We start from the raw sequence: 19,193 nt of genomic DNA, 5'->3' as shown, positions 1-19,193 counted from the left end.
ACCGAAGATGGCTGTTATATGGAACTTAAGGTATTTAAAGTGGCTTAGGAATCATCTAATTGGTGAATCATAAATTGAATAATGCGGTGCAGGCTGCAAGCAATCATTAGCACATGATCTTCTCGAAATTAGTTTATAAATAAACTTCACGAAGTTGTTGTACGTCTGCCTGTTCCCGCCTCCAAATAAGTAAGTTTTAGTTGCTTGTAGTGTTTAGAAAAAACAAAACACCCATGAAGAAACTCGACACAGAGGAACATAAAAACCTACTGCCAGCTAGCGTTTTGGAAGTGTTATTGCAGACCAGCACAAACATTAGGGTTTATTGAGAGCAAAAGCGCATCATTCATTAACAAATTCAGATAAACATCTTTTTCAATGTCATCTGTATGTTAATTATCAATATATCACTGGGAATCTCCAGATTTTCTGTTATTGTTTTACTTCTAAGCTCTATAACTACTTTGAGTGTATCTTCTAGCACAGAATAACATTTAGTCCCATATTATGTGAGATTAAGTGCGAGCACAAGCAGTAAAGGATCAGATATACTTCAAACAAAGTTGTTTTTCAGTTTTCATTTAAGGGCAAAAAGGAGTTTGAAAAGGCTGAGTGAAGGCATACTGTTTTCAAACACTCCAACACCCTTGTGTTGCAGTAGGTGGGCTTGTAAATGTCAGACTACTCGCATGTACCCCCTAAACACAACAATGAAGAATAGTTTCATCATTTCCAGCCTGTTGGGCACCAGACAAGAAGCGATATTGCAGTGCACCACATCTTTTCAATGTTTATTTTTGCCCTGGAAAACACCAAATGGTTTTGCAGGTGTGCACTCATAGAAAACAATGTTTAGAATTTTAAAAGATATGGCGGGATGTGGTGGCACTTCGGGTCCATTGTGTGACCATTTCTGAATCTTTAAAATTTGTCAGCTATTGATTTAACTTTACTGTAAAAACATGCAGGTGCATTGAACTGTAGGGATGTTTTAGTTCAACACAAAAATAACCAGTCTGTTAGATGAAGAAGAGCCAGAGTCAGAGATTCAATTGAAATAAAGTTTTTTGAAGATAGTTTGCAGTTTCATCAGCAGAAGCCAGCTACAACACTTGCAAATTAGTTAGTAGGCCACTCTTCTTACAACCTCAAAACATTACAATTATACTTACATAGCATCATTAGCTGCATCATACATTTATATAGGTGTTTTAACCTGATTGTAAATTGCATGTAACCACATAAATGCGTGTGTACAATTCTTAATGATATCTCAATATATCAAGAATACAAACGTCAGACAGCCACTAGGCTGTTCAGAGCTAACCCCAGACCTGTGAAAGGATCCACAATCGAGTAGAACTCAAACACAATCAAAGTATAATCTATTTACCCAAGGCTGAGTGTACTCTCAGCTGTCTTCTCAAAACTGCTTAAAAACCGGTAAAATCTAAATCCAAACTGGCAACTTGCATACAGAGGAGTTAACTTTGAATAAGTTAATGCTTAAAATGGCACAGAAATCACTTTAAACATAATTAATGCATAGCAAATACCAATAGAAACAGTTGGTTCCAATTCTTCAAGAGTCCAGGTCCAGTCAAGAGGTCTCCATGACCTCTGACCTAGCTGGAAAGATCCTGAGGAAACAAATCCTTTGGCATAAAGAAAAGCAATCGCACGCATATTATTCCAATTTTACTCTGAAGTGGGATGACACTAAGGTCATTATAAAATCTAGGCTTTTAAGCATTCAACTTTATTCATAATCATAAACACAAAATAATTTATATGTGTAACATCTAACATCCTGGAGCAGACATCCATCAGAAAATCAAAACATAAAACAATTGGTTGTCCCAACAGTTAAGTTGTTGTTTCAGCTCATTTAGTCAGTAGTCAAGTAGTCTGAACAAGCAGCAAAATAACTTTTTTTTGAGTGTTGGTGTTGTTACTTTAGATCAGGAGTGCCCAAACTCGGTCCTGGAGGGCCGGTGTCCTACACATTTTAATTCCAACCCCAATTAAACACACCTGAACAGCTAATCAGGTTCCTACTAGGTCTGTTTCTCAAGTCCAAGAACGCAGAGAACTGACTTGCGTTCTTGAGAAGATCAGTCTTGCCAGGTCACCTCGGAAAAACGAACTCTGGAGACCGTGAGAACAGAGAACGCATCTTGTGAGAAATGAGATGCGAGGGTTCTTCCTACAGGTCACATGACCTTCAAGTGTTTTTTATGGTAAATTATTTGAACATTACAGCATTCATACAACGACTTATTGTTTTTCCCATTTTCAAAATATATACTATGCATAAAAGCCTTACAAATATACGTTGCACAATATAAATAAAACAGATTTGAATATGAATTTCAGCAAATAAACATCCTTAATGTGTTAATTACTTTATTAAGATGTCCATGCTAATGTTTATATTTACAGTTTAATTTAGGGAAACTCCTAAGGTAAATAAGTTATCCTCTAAACTTAAAAAAAAACTTTGTTATAAAATGCTGCACTTCCCACCTCCAGTCGTAATGACTTCTGGGACTTCTAGAGCGAGTTTGGTCCTCTGCATCGATGAGTCCTCACTATCAAGGGCACATCCGGGAAGTTTCATGCGTCCTCCATTCTTGCGGTCTTGAGTATTGGAACTGAACTTTGGCAGCTGATGATGACGTTATACAAGACCACTGAAGACCGCATATTGAGAAACACCCAGGGTATAAAAAAAAAAACCTCCAGGCAGGTGTGTTGAAGGAAGTTGGAACAAAACTATACAGGACACTGGCCCTCTAGGACTGAGTTTGGGCACCCCTGATTTAGATGTTGTTCTATCTGTCTGAAATCTGTGGATATAACGTATAAATCATTCGCACATCAGAGAAGGAAGAGTTTCAGAACACACTCACTTGATCGCGTAATGGGCCAGCTTAATGGTGTTTAAGACCCAAAACGAACTCCCCCAAAAGGTTTGCTTGAGTTTCCAGGTGCTGAAACTAAAAAATATATAGATTTGATCAGAAATTGTTATTTTAGTTGATTGTTCAATTTTTGTTTGAAGTGCACTAGGGCCTTTAGTTGCTGGCTGCAGTTCTCTTAATGGTCACTGGTGTTGGTGTATTAATAAGGCTTTTTCAAATTTACATAAAACCCCTTTAACTCAGATGTAGTAGAAATGTGATCAAACTATTCTCAGTCATTTTAAAGCAATTTTAATTAAATATCATGTGTTTGTCCATTGAAAAGTTATGAAACTGCTAAATATGCTCATTGAAAAATGGTATGCATTTACTTCTGCTCATGTAGTGTGCCAGTGGGGTGTGCGGTTTACTGAGGACTGATGCATTTACTTCGTGTCATTCAAATGTACGTTTCGAGTGCACATACTGTGTAGTGAAGCAAATTCTCCGTGGTTCTGCCTTCTGCACCAATAATGTTCTTTGCATTGATCTAGCGGGGGGTTATGCCTGCCTGCGCCCTCAGGGATTCATTGCTAAGTAGTTGTTGTAAAAATATTTTGATTTATTCAGATTTTTCTATTATTTTACAGCGAGCCAAACCAATCAATACTGTATGTGGCTTGTTAGAGCGCAAGAAGCAAAAACAACAAAGATCTAAAAATAAGCCCATCTCCTTGAGGAAATTTGTTAACTCAGCGTTGAGTCACATCATTAATGAAAATATTTGAAATGCAAATATTGGAACGCAGGACGATGAACAAGTTGTGTCCAGCAATTTGCAGGGAAATAATGTTTCTGTTTCACATTAATAATGATCTTTTAAGCTTTAATTACTTCCCTGGCCTATATAGAATGTCTTTTCATGGTACTTCTACACTGAGGTCTTTTTTCTTTTTCCTTTTTTATAATAACAGACTGAATTGGAAGAGAATGGGAGAAATTGTAACAATTAGCATGGCGTCTGCTGAAAATTAACTCCCACCTTTTAATTAAAAGAGCCAATTGTATCATTGGCAAAGCCATCACCATCTTTACAACAGTGCTAACTCTTCAAAACATGCACATTAGCTGCTCGGTTGTTTTCAGCTTTTTTAGTATTTGTACCTGAAGAAGCCAAATTTATAACATGGTTTTGGTTACAGTATATTTTATGGGTCACTGTTAGTTATACTTTTATTGTACTGGAATTTTCAGAAAAACTGCTTTGGATTTTTTTTTTTTTTACTTTTCCTAATCAATTTGTTTGACTACAATTTTTTTTTAAAATTTGGATCCATTTGAATAATAATAATAATAAAAAATACAGTGATATTTGTACATTCCTTAATCCACTTATACATTATATTAAAGTGAGATTTACGTTCTACAGTTGCTGCTTTTTTTGTGATTATTTATTTATTGCAGAACAAAGCCAGCATAAATAGCTACTAACAACTATATACAAGCCAGGGTTTGCATTAAATGAAAATACATTTAAAATAATAATAAATAAATAACAACACACATCAAAAGAAAAACTCTGGTGTGAGAAGTGACCTTTATACATCTCTAATATAATATTATTTATTTTTCAGTTTTTAAGTTATTAAGTAAGTTATTATATAAGAAATTTTCTTAATAAAATCCAACCATGATTTGATTGATTGGGGTTTAGCTCTGTTAATTCTTGCAGAACAGTCTAATTTATTTTTTAGTTCAGTAAGCCACATTTTTTCAGCTGGGAATGCGGGTTACAGTTAGTGCAGTATGAAATATTGGAAAGTGTTTAAGTTTAGATCGTAGCCATCATTCAATAAACTAATAATGGGGTATTTAGCAATAAACACATCACACAATTATAAGAAAGACCTTATGCCAAAATGTACTGATAAGTGGACATTCAAAGAAAATATGCATATACAGTTGAAGTCAGAATTATTTGCCCCCCTTTGATTTTATTTATTTGATTTTTTATTTTACTTTGATTTTATTTATTTATTTTTGTCCCTGGATATGCTGCTTCTAAATTTCTACTGCACTGTAAAATTAAGCAGTGCTAATAATTAAATTAAATAAGTTAATTTGACTTACATTTTTTGTGACAGTTCATTGTACCCCATAGAAACAAGTTACATTTACTCAAAATTTGATTGTATAGGTGAATTACCAGTTTGTAAACATTCAGGATGAGCGCGCATCGAGGTTGCAGAAAAAAGACGGGAGTGCTAGCATTTACAGCAACAGAATGAAATCCGGTGCGGTACAGAGTTTGTTGTTGTATTAGAGATAAGTTATATTGATTACATATTATACAGTATATATATTATTTGCATAATGCTTTACCTTATTATAACAGCATGTCACCCAGTGATAAGCACAGTTATTCTGCAAAATTAACGTTAAAGTGAGCAGCATTTGTCTGACAGATCCATTTGCGATAGCACCTTCCCAATGGATATTGGATAAGACGTAAGTGGTCAAGCATCCAGCCCGAAATATACAACTTGAAACTCCAAGTGATTTTACTATAGAGAAGTTAAAGGCCTACAAGTTTTTGGATGCCTACAACTTGTTCTATGTGGTCATGTGCAAGAAATAATGTTCCATGATTGCCAGATTCAAACCGTTGTAGTGCTAAAAACCAAGGTTCTGCCTAGCCAAAGACAAGGAAAGAAGACAGAACTGTACAAGGCCTGGGTTATTATCAACAAGCAAAACAACTGCATTCTGACAGCAAACTGCACATGTACGGCAGGGTATGTGAACTTACATTTCATGCTTAGCATTCAGTGTCCAGAGATCAATTAATCTTCTTATTTAACTGTTTTCGCTGAAATCATTGCTGCAGACCAAAACGAGCAATGTGTATGATTCAGCATAGCATGAACTTACCTGATATAACATGAGAACTGCAGAGTCCAGCATTTTTAATTAGGTCCTCACTCCATTCAGCTCTTCTGATGGCTATTAGCCAAGGACTTCTGCGGTTGGCATTAAAAGCAGTGTGGGTAGATGGTGTAAGGTAAAATTTAAGTTTTTATTTTTGGACTTTCGATTTTGGCATCCTACCGCACAACAAGACATGTTTGCTATTTTTCTTTTGCAACCGGTATGCGCGGTTGAACTCGTGTGATGTCATTTGTGATTTAGGTTTGTAATTCTCCTGTTAGGCTGAACTTAAACTGAGTACGTTCACCCAACCATGCAGATTTCAAGTTCCCAGCATGCTTGCTTCGTGTCAGACTGAAAAATAAACATGATTTTATTTTGTTTTGCACAAGATTTTAATAGGGAGACATGATTTGGTGTGAGATTTAGGTTTAGGAGGTTTCTGTTGAAATCTAATTAAAAAAATTCTACTAACCTAGATTACAGATCGACTTAATAAAAAAAAAAAATTTAATTAAATGGTCTAAACATATGTGACTATATGCGAAGGAATATTTTTAATAATAAGAAAAAAATGTTTAATACAATTAAATTAAAATTACTTATTTTAATTAAGACAAGGAGTTTGTGCAAATCAATAAGTAAACTTGACAAATTAATATTTACAGTGTGACAAAATTAAAAACAGTCTCATGCATTTTTAAGCATTTGAAATAGTTTAGATCAAGCTCTAAAGACATGAAAAAACAGCATAGTAATCACTCTTTAAACGTTCTATATGCATTGTGTACACTGACATTACAGAGACATCAATGTCTCAGCAACATGCTCTGAAAGAGGAATGTCGGCAGTTCAGATGTCCCATTGATTGTGCAGAAAGATTCACAGGTCTGAGCAGCTCTTTCAGTGTCACTGCCTCAGTCAAGTGGAAGAGGAGATCGGACATTACTATTTGTCTCCTTTGAAAGCCCCAGAGGACATGGAATCACTAATGTATTACAATTGTAGCTTTACATTTTAGGGGAAAAAAGATAAGTCACCTCATATTAAGCACATTACTTTGAGCTGACAGTCATTAGATTATATACTTGATAATTTAAAATAAAAACAAATAGAAGAAAAGACAGTGTAAATAAAAACAAAATGATTATGGGTTTATTGATCTGCTGTGAATTAAAGATCAACACTGATATTATTTCTGTTTCTTCAGTCTAAATATTCATATTATTTGCACACAAACTTAGTAACTCTGCATCTATCCATCCATCCATCTGTCCATTATTCATTCATTTTTTCATTTCATCCATCCATTCCTTCATTATTCTTTCATTTTTTTATTCATACCATCATTCCTTTATTTCCATACATCTGTATTCTATAGGGATGTAACGGTATCAGAATTTCATGGTACGATAATACCTCGGTATTAATGGCACGGTACGGTATTTATTGAATAATTTACAGGAAAAACAAAATTTATGAAAATACTCCAAAAAAGTGCCAAAAGTCTTTATTTACGTTAGCACTGAACATATTAATGACATACAAATTAGCCATCTGTCTGTAAGTTTCGAAACAGGAACTTCAGTTTTTCAATTTTAATAACAAAAAACTATTAAACCATATAAAAGAAATAAAGGGTCAATTTAGTATTGTTGAAAACTCATCACATTAAACATTTAATCACTCACTCACTTAGATAGAGATGGTTTTTTTAAGGAAAATTATCATATAACTATAATCTGGTAAAAGCTGGGATCTCTGGGCATGTCCCCTGCAACAGAAAAAAAAAACCCTCTCATTTGGGACTGAGGTTTCTGGGACAGAGAGATATGATTTAGCCAAGGTTGACAGCAGTGGGTAACGTTGTGCATTGTCTTTCCACCACTTGAGAGGACAACCCATGAGTGAGATAGAGGTCTCTTTGCGGTACAAGTCAATGTCTGCATCAATCTAACAAGTGTGCTGTTGTCTGCAGTCCCCATGACTGTTTTTAGTCGTATTCCCGACTTATATTTCACCACAGTCTGGCAGTACCTGCATACTGTTTTTTTTCTTTGTCTGTCACCTTTTCTACTTTTTCATATTTTTTTTAGAAAGAAACCGAAATGCTTCCACACATCCGATTTAAAACCCGCTTTATGTTCGATCATTTCCAGCTCTTTTTCTTCCCCGCTACTAGCAACACACTCCATTTCCGCATTACTGGATCTGTAGTGACAACAGACCGCAAAGGGTGATGGCCATGCCTAGGCTGATGGGAATTGTAGTTCGCGCTACCTCCCGTTCGCTTCATTCACCTAAGCAAACTTTTCTCAGAAGTATAGTTTTATTGAGTCATGCGCCTACGGTAATATTGAAAATAATTACTATTGCGGTATGACGGTATTTACAATATTGTTACATCCCTAGTATTCTATGATTTTTCTATCCATCTATCCATTATTCTTTGATATTTTTCCATCTGTTCTTTTCTTCCATCCATCCTTTGTAATTTTCCATCCATTCATCCATATTTAATTTTTTTCATATATCCATCCATTCATCCTTCTTTCATTTTTTCCATTCATCCATCATTCCTCTATTATTCTTTCATTTTCCGTTACCATCCATCTTTAATTTTTCCATCCATCTATCCATCCATCCATCTATCCATCCATCCTTTCATTTTTTCCATCTATCCATCCGTCCTTCCTTCATTTTTCCATCCATTCATCATCCCTCTATTATTCTTTCTTTTTTCCATCAATCCATCCCTTCATTTTTTACATCCATCCATTGTCCCCCAGTTATTCTATAATTTTTTTTCCGTCTATTCATCCGTCATCCTTTTATTCATCTATCTATTCATCCATCTGTCTTCCCTTCATCCATCCATCCAACTATACAGCATCATTTCATTCATTCATTCATCTATCATTCTTTCATTCATCCTTTTGTCTGTAATACTTTTATCCATCCATTTATCCATTCGTCATCCATCCATGCTTCAGTTATCCTTCCATCTCTCTTTCATCTATCTATCCATCCAGTCATCATCCCTTCATCCATTCATCCATCCATCCATCCATCCATCTATTTGTCATACTTTTATCCATCCATTCATCCATTCGTCATCCATCCATGTTTCAGTTATCCTTCCATCTATCCTTCATCCATATATCCATCCAGTCATCATCCTTTCATCCATCTATCCATCCGTCATTCTTACATTCATCCATCTATCCAATTATTCATCCATCCGTCAGCAATCATTCCATCTCTCTGTCATCCATCCATCCAGCCGTCATCCTTCCATCTATCTGTCATCCATCCATCCAGTGATCATCCTTTTTTTCCATCCATACGTTTGTCTGTCATTCCGTTTAACCATCAGTCATCCATCCATCCTTCCATCCCTCCATTCATCCAGCCATCCATCCATCCATCCAGCCATCTATCCATCCAGCCATCTATCCATTATCCTTTTTTCCATCCAGCATCTTTTTATCCATCCATCTGTCATTTTTTTCCATCCTTCCATCCATTTCTCCTTCCATTCATATATCTTTTTATCCAACATTCTTTTATCCATCCACCCATCCATCCATCAGTCATTTTCAACCATCCTTCTTTTATCCATCCGTCTGTAATCCTTTTATCCACCCATCCATCCATCCGTCATCCATATGTCTATCCAACCATGTATCCATCTATCTATCAATCAATTCACCTTTAGCATGTACATTACTGTCAAAGCATTGCAGTTGAAACATCTAAATTAATAAAAGAAAACAGGATCCCAAAAATGACTTATAAAGAAATAAACACTTCCAATCTAAGGTGTTTTTTACCCTTCGGCTGTTGGCCGTCTCAGATTAGCAATGTCAATTACATGCCACTTGATTGGAGCTTTGATGACAGGATGTGTTCTTGGGTGGTGACCTCTGCATCACTTGAGTTGTTGTGCTTTTTTTAATCTGCTGCCTTTCTAAGATAAGAACTGTTCCACCGCTGTCACTGATTGCACGTCTCTGGGAAAAGGTCTGCTCATACACCGGCACCTACCATTTTCTGAAAGGACAGACCTAATTCACATGCCCACCGGGTGAAATACGGTTCTCATACCACAGATTTCGATTTTTGTGTAAACCGTTTTACTGGTGAGGTTGGCTTAAGTTTTATTGGGTTCACTTCATTACGTTTATTGGCATGATGTATCCGTTTGTCTTTGAACAGTCAAGATCCCTGAAATCTTGATTGTTCCCAAGAGTATAACCTTGACAGTAAGGTAAGCTAAAGAATCCCCACCCCCTCTTTTGTTTTGCATTGTATATAAAGGTGCAACGCAAAAGACGCAAGGGTCTTACCAAATTGAGTAATACTCAAAGTTAATCTAAAGTTAATCTAAAGAAAAGTATTCTTTATATCAGTTAACATTGTTTCTGAACCCTTTGATTGTAATCCTGAGTTTTCTTTCAGGAGCATTCATGTTCAGGCCCTGTGCTAGCCCGGTAAAGGAGGTGGTTCTTTTTTTTTTTTTTTTTCAAAAGTGGACCTTTTTGCAGTCATTCACCTCCATTTTACATATAACTAATGTTCTGCATTAAATACTGTATTTTAGTGAAATTTTTTGCACAACTTTTGTTGGATTAACTTGTCGGATGGTCATCATAACCACACTTTTTAATGTAGTTTCCTGATTGTTCTAGCCTCTCTTGTAAATGTGTATGTTTGAGAATTCATAGATAACAACAATAGCCTAATTAGTATTAAAATTAACTTTAATATGCTACAAAATTACCTTTTTGTTGCTTCACACCTTTGTATTTGTCATTCTTTCTTAATAAAAAGGTCCAAAATAAAATTTAAAAAAGCTTAGAAAAGTTATTTGTAAAAGTATTCCCTATATAACAATAATAGGGTATATGCAGAAGTATGTTGAAGGATTTGTCAGTAACCTGGGTCAAGCTCTTTCGGTGAACTGTATGCCGTTAAAAAATTTGACTCATTTAAGGTATGTTTTCTTTAAAAATCAGCAATCTCCAATGGCTGAGTGATATCCAAAATAAAGTGGGTCTCAGAATGTCCATAAAGCACTGCATTAAAATACATGTTTCTAAAATATGATGTGTTTAAAAACAAATAAGTTTAAAATATGAATCTATAATATATGCAATGGAGCTTCCGTGCTAGTCTGCCGATCCTGACAGGCGTGTGCATGTAAACGGCTTTTCATCTTCTTTTATGCTTGAGCAACTAAGTGAACGCTGAAGTCTATTTAAATGATTGTATTTTAGTTACATTACAACATGCTGTAAAAGCAACCATATAAAATGGAAAAAGGTCATGTTAACCGTTCATCGGAAGTTTATTAGTATGGAAAGAAACACTAGCTCTGCATACAGTAGGTCAATAGTGAAAGATGACTTATGTCAGATTCCACTTGGTCTTAAAGTCTTTTTCGATTAGTTATTTTCACAATTATTTTCACAATGATGGCATAGCAGTCAAAATAGGACAATTGAGCTCATGTGTAGGACAAATTCTGGACCTTTGTCAGTAGGGGGTGGGCTTTTCAAACCACCCAAACCCCCTACAGACCTTATATCACAATATCCAGAATTTAAACAATTCCCAACAGAGGCATTGACGAGAAAATTGATTTAATTTTTGATTGAATTAATAATGTGCATAGAAAATCACTTTTATAGTCTGATATAAGCCATTTCCTTCCTAACTTTTTGTATTCACAAACATAACTTAATGTGAACTAATGAGCTTTTGTGTGTTTTTGTGTACAACCATTTTTGAATGTGGAATTTATTTCTTTAAATGACTTTGTAATGCATTTATGATTAATGTATTAGCACTACAAATAGTTGTAGAATCAGTCAAAAAAATAATAAAAGCAGAAAACATTTTTAGTGGGAATTTTTGGAAAAATTTTCACATTTTTTGGGTTCTCAGAAACAAATTGTAATAGTAGGAAACTACAACAAAATATTATTAAAATATTATTATCAATAGATAAAAAAATTGTTAACGCATCGTAAAGTTCTAGAAGTGAAAACTCCATTTAAATAATCACCAATTCTGTTAGTTATGTTTTTTTATTTCCAGAATACGTTATTTCCAAATTCATTGCAGATAAAAGTAGATGAAATATTATAACTGTAAACCAACATCAACAATGTTGTGTTGCATTTGTTTGAAAGTTTGCTTTGCAGAGAGTATTCTAGAAATTTGTGACATGACCACTTATATGCTATGGTTATTAAATACCTTTGAGCTTAAGCTGTTGAGTTAAAGAAGTTAAAGGGATAGTTCTGAAAATACTGATTATTTACTCATCTTTTACTTGTTTTATTAAAGTTTGAGACTATTGTTCAGTTGAACACAAAAATAGTAGGATTAACAAATACTCCAGGTTTCCAACAGTTTTGAAAATATCATATTTAATACCAGTGAGCGGTGAGTCATTGATGGCAGTATTTTTAGCAGTAATCTCCCTTTAATTATAGTAAATTGATGGATTTTTGAGAAATATTAGACAAAAAAGCAGATAAAGTGATAAGAAAAAGGTGTATTGTGAGGAAAACTATTAAATATATTTACAACATTAATAATGATAATAAGAATGGTAATAATAAAAGTAAGGAAGGGACCAGACAAACATAATGAAATAAGCAACAATAAAAAATATAATTATGGTTGATTTTGATCCCCTGACCTTACTTTGGTCAATTTAAATGAGTAGACCCATTTACATGAACATGTGCATTGTTGGCTTAAGCATAACTGAGTTAAGAATTTGCATAGAAATTAACACTATATATTCTGATGCACATTTCATTCCCAGCTGTTTCTATTCACAAACATAACTTAAAGTCCCCATGAACCGGAAGCTGCAACCATGACTTTTTTCGTATTGTGATGCAATTCCTAGAAAAACGGAATATTAAGTGACACAACAGTGGGCGTGGCTTGTTTTTCTACCACGAGTTGAATGGATGTAGTAAAGTTAGCATTTCATTCAGAAAGATGGCGGAAAAGGGTTATTACAACCTAACAGACACCTCCTCCTCACTATTTCTATTTGTTGTCAAAACTGACTGTGGTTAAATAAGTTAGGCACACTCAATTCCTAAATTATACGTAATCTGACAAATTAACTAAAAGAAAAACAGGAAGTGCTACAGATTTTGATCAAAGATTAAAAGGGCAAACATTGTTTTTTTTAATGACATGCACAGATGAATTGTTCACAAAACTAGCAATGTGAGCAAAAATCATATGTGAACACAACCATATGGTTAGTTTTGATTTTTTGGGGACTTTGATGTGAACTAGTGTGTTTTTTGTATACTTTTTAAAGAGCTCATTCCAACACATATAACAGCATGTTTTTGCCTCCTTCCAAACAAAATGTGTAATTTACTTTTGAGGTATTTTAAGCTCAAACTTCAGACACATTCTGTGGACACCAGAGACTGATATCATCTTATAAAGAAGCACAAACAACTAATTTAATTGATTGGCATCATATTTCTCATTTGCTCCAATTATTATGGATACAAAGTACCAGATTTGGAAACAGTGAGGCATGATGACTGAACAGCAAACGTCAAAATATATGAGCCATATCTCCATCAGTGAGCTCTTTCATCTTAATTCACACAGGATTCACAGGACATGACTGCTCCATGCCGGCTACGGGCTGCACTTCCAACCCGTGCAACACAAAGGGCACTTCCATGTGCGAAGAGCAGCAGGATGGTTTTAAGTGCGTATGTCACCATGGCTATACGGGCCTGTTTTGTGAAACGTCCATCAATCACTGCGTCGAGGGATTGTGTCATCACGGATCAGAATGCGTGGATCTCACTAAAGGCTTCATGTGTGAATGTTTGCCTGGTAAGAGTGATTTCTCTACAGTTTGTCTTACTGCCCCGTCCCTCAATCCACACCATTTAACCCTCAACCCATTTTCATCTGTGCTCAGGGTTACGAGGACGATTGTGCGAGGTAAACATTGATGACTGTCTGGATAAGCCCTGTGGTGCACTCAGTATCTGTAAAGATGGTATCAATGCCTATGACTGTTTTTGTGCACCTGGGTTCGTCGGTAAGTCCACCACAAGCAATTTTCTAGAGCAATTTTTCCTTTGCCCAGTTTTCTAACATTCAATTCCCCTGTGTTGAGCCGTGTTTAAAAGGTCTGCGCCCTCAAATCTGCCCCTGTATTGTAAGACATTAGTTGACCGTCTGCTTATCAAGGGGAATTTCCTAAACTGCATTACCCTGCCATCACATTTTCTGGCATCCATTTGACCAAGGAGACAGGAGAAGGATTTTTTTTCTGTCTCGCGCAGCACCTCATCATTAGCTGTAGGTTATTTTATTTGAAGGGGTATCACGGCCCCTTTATTTGCAAGGAAATCTTTAATGAAATGAACCTTTCCCCTTCTTTTCAAGGTAATAACTGTGAGATTGAAGTAAATGAGTGTCTTAGTCAACCCTGTCAGAATGGAGCGTCCTGCTCAGATGAGCTTAACTCCTTCAGCTGTCTCTGCCTTGCCGGCACTACAGGTACACAATTCCTTCCTGCAGAGTTTCAAGGGCTCAGCTTGTGTGATTGAGGCCACATAGATACATTTGGAAATTGACAACAGTTTGAATGTTGATTTTTTTTTTTTTCCTTTAATTTACTTATTTGTTTGGTTAACATGTTAGCACTACAAGTACAGTAATTATAAAATCAGTCCAAATATAAATACATAAAGAAAACATCATATTAATTGGAACTTAAAGATAGAGACTTAAACTTACATCTTAGCAATGCGTTTTTTACAACTCTGGGGTGCCAAAAAGAAATTCTAAACGTACGAATTTACAACTATATATAATTATAAACATTATCATCTTTAATTGAAAATTGCTGACAATGCCATTTATGCATGCACGAATTCTGTTTTTTTATATGTGTACAGAACACTTTATTACCAAATCTATTGCAGATAAAAGTAATATAATAAAATAATATTTAACAACTATAAACCAACATACAGTAACAACAGGGGTTGTGTTTTGTTTGTTTGAAAGTCTGCTTTGCAGAGCATATTTTGGAAGTTTGTGACCTGACAACTTTAAAAGCATTGTTTATTAAAGAGGTGATCCACAGTGTATTTTTAAGGCTTGTTTGTGTTTATAAGATGCAAAGCAATGTGTGCTCATGCTTCATTTTGTAGAAAAATCACATAATTTTTTCATATACCTTTCTTTGATTATACACAGCTACTCAGCTAACATGAAAACGACCATCATATGTCCTAGTTCTTCTGAAAGACTCAAGAGGCTCTGATTGGTCAGCTAACATAATGCGCTGTGATACATGCTTTTGCTTTGTCTAAAAAGCCGTATTAGTTTTCCTAAATCTAACAGAAATTGCCTGCTCTCTAAAATAACATCTGACAATTGTCTTTCACCTATTCGGATTAAGCATGGTTAAGTAATATGCTATACGTTAACATATCTTTTGCAAATTAGTTTTTTGAGATGTAGAACTCACGGGAAGTGGCCGCATAGAGAGAGACACTGCAAATGCTGCTGAGGATTGTGGCTGTTTACAGGGGTTTGACTGATAAATGATTGCGTTGCTAAATTGTTAATGGTGCCAAACAGCATTTCCCGTTGCTCATGTCCTTGCTACATAATACCGTTAATTCTAGAAACTATGTATGTAATAGATCAATTTTAACAAATAAAAAAGGCTTACAGATTGTGGCCCACAGCTTTGTCAGTTGGAGGAGCTTAACTGAATCCAGCACTGAACTGGGAGAGATTCTGGAAGCCATCCTTTGTCAAATGATGGCTATATATTTTTTAGAATTCTCTGGAACATAATTAAAATGAAATTGTTAGCACATCTGTCTTTGTGTCGTGTCCTTTGGAAGCCCAAATACAGAAACAGAACACATTCTGTGAAAAAAGCAGCTATTGGACGGCATTTTTACTTTCTCTGCTATAACATTACAGTGCCTCTGGCTACGCCCCTTTGCTGCGCAGGATGTGTAACTGGAAAGGCTTGTGATCTCATTAGCCCAGATGTTTTCTTTGTAGCCCCAAACTTCGTTCACTGTAGGCTTTGCTAAGCTAACTCTGTAAAAGCCTTTGTCTTCCATTGCATTGAACTTTGAGCGTATAACATTGAAATGTTTGTTCACACAGCTACATTACACATCAACTATAGTTTAAAATATGATACTGTAGTGGACCACCCCTTTAAACAAATATGTAATCCATTTACAGTACAAATTCCATTTAAGTTTGAGATTTTTTCAGCAATTTAACACAAAGATATATATTAAAGAATGTTGGAAACCTGTAAACACTGAAATAGAAGAAAAAACAAATACTATGGAAGGCAACGGTTACAAGTTTACAACATTCTTCAAGATATGGGTTCCGTTAATGACCACAGAAAATTTTACCATCTCATCCGAAAGATGGCTGATGGTAAATGATGACAGTATGTTCATTTTTTGGTGAACTATCCCTTTTATCAAAAGAGTTTCACATTTTTTAAAGAGTTGTCAGCCCTCCAAATTTCTGTACTGTGTTAACAGAAGAGGATTAAGCACTGAAAGAGGAACTGACAACTACATTAAACTTCATTGTGCATCTAGCCTTTGATTTACAGTGCAATAGTTGAAAAAAAGATGTCAAATTTGCCATCAAATTAATGTTTGTGTTTAAAGCACTCACAGAGGAGCATTAACCATTTGTTTTGTAATACAGTCCTGTGCCAAGCACAAAGTTTCGTTTCACATAAGTACATCTTTGTTAACGAAAAATGTAAATACTTCACTAAATATACAATAAGGTAAAAATGTCATCACAATCTGTAAAAAAGGCTAGAAACTGTTCAAGCCAAATGTTGTCTAACAAATAGAGCAGCATTTTAATATCACCTCCAAGAAGTTGCGATTGGCTTTTCTAGTTGTCCCTGCACTTTAAACTGGAACTGAGGTGTTTTAATAAAGAACCAAAATTGCACACTTCAGCTTGAAGAGATATGATCATTTAATGTGTCATGTTTAGTTTACAAACAGCCCTTTAAAACAGAGGGGCACTTTTAGTTCTTATCCAGCCACATTAAGTTTCTATTTCAAGAGTAATTTCCACTTAATTCTTTCATGTTCATGCAAATTGGAAAGGAAATAGGCTCATTTGGCAGTATGAGTCAACTCAAGCTCTCGGTATATTTTAGGAACCTCCTGCCCAATGGAATGTAAATTCATCGTCTTTCATTTCAAACCAGGAGGTGTATTTCTCGAAGGCTTAAAAGGGATTTTAGATTTGTTTTTACTTTTATTCCAGATTCTTTGTGCGGCGAAAACTTTAGCTTATAATTGGTTGGCATGGGAATTTCTACGACAACTCTCATTCTTATTTTCTTCTTTTTTTGTTTGCCTTGTTTCCTTTCTCTCTCACTTTGCAGGCAGTTTATGTGAAATAAACATAGATGAATGCCAGTCATCACCATGCATGAATAATGGCACGTGTTTGGACCTCTCAGACGGATTTAAATGCATTTGCCCTTCAGGTTTCTCTGGTGTGTCTAATTATTTTTATTTCTATATTTTTTTTTATGTAAAGCATTATCACATTCATTAACTCTCCATTGGTTTACTATTGCTCTCATGGGGCCAAGCACAATAATATCACTCTAAATCTCAAGATGTTGTAGTATTTTAGGAACATGTGCTCATTTTGTTTTTTATTATAATTTTTTTATTCTCGGAAAACCATCTGCTAGGTGTCATTTGAGAGAAACGCACTTCCTTCAGTTGCATAATAACTCTTTTTCTTTTTTTATACTGTGCATTAAAGGTCCAGAGTGCTCGATGGACATCAATGAGTGTGTCTCATATCCCTGTAAGAATGGAGGCTCTTGCATTGACCAACCGGGTAATTACTACTGCCGATGCCTGGCTCCATTTAAAGGTAATGAAGACTGAGGGACTGGGGTGAAGGGTGAAGAAAAGCAAAGTTAATTAACTTCAAAGAGCATTCCTCTCACCTGTCTGAACAAATGCAGTCAGATGCCTCATGGAGACACCTTTGTGATCCTCTAAACGCATTTCAATTTATATTAATGTCCAGTAAAATAGAAATGATAAAGTACACTGCAAAAAAATTATTTCCTTGCTTGGAGTTTTTGTCTTGTTTCTGGTGCAAATATCTAAAATTTCCTAAATCAAGAAGTATTTTTAAGACAAGCTAAATATATTGTCTTGTTTTAAGAAATAATATGTCCAAATTAAGTGAGTTTTTTCCTTAAAACAAGCTAAATAATCTGCCGATGGGGTCAGCAAAATAATCTTATGTCAAAAGGAAAAACACAATTATTTTACTGACTCCATTGGCAGATTATTTTGCATAATATTTCTTAAAGCAGTTTTTTTTGTCTAGGAAATGCTGCTTGGTTTACAATCCTTCCGGAACATATTCATAGTGTTTTACTTTTTCCAAATTTTTTATGTTACAGCCTTATTCCAAAATGGATTCATACATAAGTATTCACAGCCTTTGCTCAATACTTTGTTGATGTACTTTTGACAGCAATTACAGATTAAAGTCTATTTGAATATGATGCCACAAGCTTGGCACACCTGTTTTTGGGAATTTTTGCCCATTCCTCTTTGCAATACCTTTTAAGCTCTATTAGATTAGATGGGAAGCGAAGGTGTACAGCCATTTTTAGATCTCCCCAGAGATGTTTAATATGATTTAGGTCTGGACTCTGGCTGGGCCACTCAAGAACATTTACTGAGTTGGTTGTAAAGCCACTTCATTGATAATTTGGCGGTGTGCTTTGGGTCATTGTCCTGCTGGAAGATGAACCGTCAATCCAGTCTGAGATCAAGAGCCCTCTGAAGCAGGTTTTCATTCAAGATGTCTCTGTACACTGCTGCATTCATCTTTCCTTCTATCCTGAATAGTCTTCTAGTTCCTGCTGCTGAAAAACATCCCCACAGCATGATGCTGCCACCACCATGCTTCACTGTAGGGATGGTATTAGCCTGGGGATGAGCAGTGCCTGTTTTTTTTTCCAATTGTAACGCCTGGCAGTTCACTTTAGTCTCATCAGACTAGAGAAATTTGTTTCTTATGGTCTGAAAGTCCTTCAGATGCCTTTTTGCAAATTCCAGGTGGGAAGTGGCTTCCGTCTGGCCACTCTACAATACAGGGCTGATTGGTGGATTACTGCACAGGTGCAGTCCTTCTGCAAGGTTCTCCTCTCTCCACAGAAGAAGCTGGAGCCCAAACAGAGTGACCATCGGGTTATTGATCACCTCCCTGAATAAGGCCTTTCTC

At 35.5% G+C, this 19,193-nt stretch overlaps 1 protein-coding gene across 9 annotated transcripts in view; it reads left to right on the top strand.

Annotated features, from left to right (window-relative positions):
• Window positions 1–19,193, top strand: part of eys (EGF-like photoreceptor maintenance factor) — a 531,033-nt gene that overhangs the window by 198,827 nt on the left and 313,013 nt on the right. For all 9 annotated transcript variants that reach the window (NM_001442782.1, XM_087277984.1, XM_087277990.1 and 6 more), the window contains 5 exon segments: window positions 13,494–13,727; window positions 13,816–13,938; window positions 14,289–14,402; window positions 17,314–17,427; window positions 17,706–17,819. In NM_001442782.1, the coding sequence (NP_001429711.1) occupies window positions 13,494–13,727; window positions 13,816–13,938; window positions 14,289–14,402; window positions 17,314–17,427; window positions 17,706–17,819 (699 nt within the window).

The sequence above is a fragment of the Danio rerio genome, chromosome 13 (assembly GCF_052040795.2).
Source record: "Danio rerio strain M-AB ecotype USA chromosome 13, GRCz13ab, whole genome shotgun sequence".
Classification (NCBI taxonomy): Eukaryota; Metazoa; Chordata; class Actinopteri; order Cypriniformes; family Danionidae; genus Danio; species Danio rerio.
The sequence above is the reverse complement of the archived record's forward strand: the minus strand, read 5'-3'. Positions and strand labels throughout refer to the sequence as shown.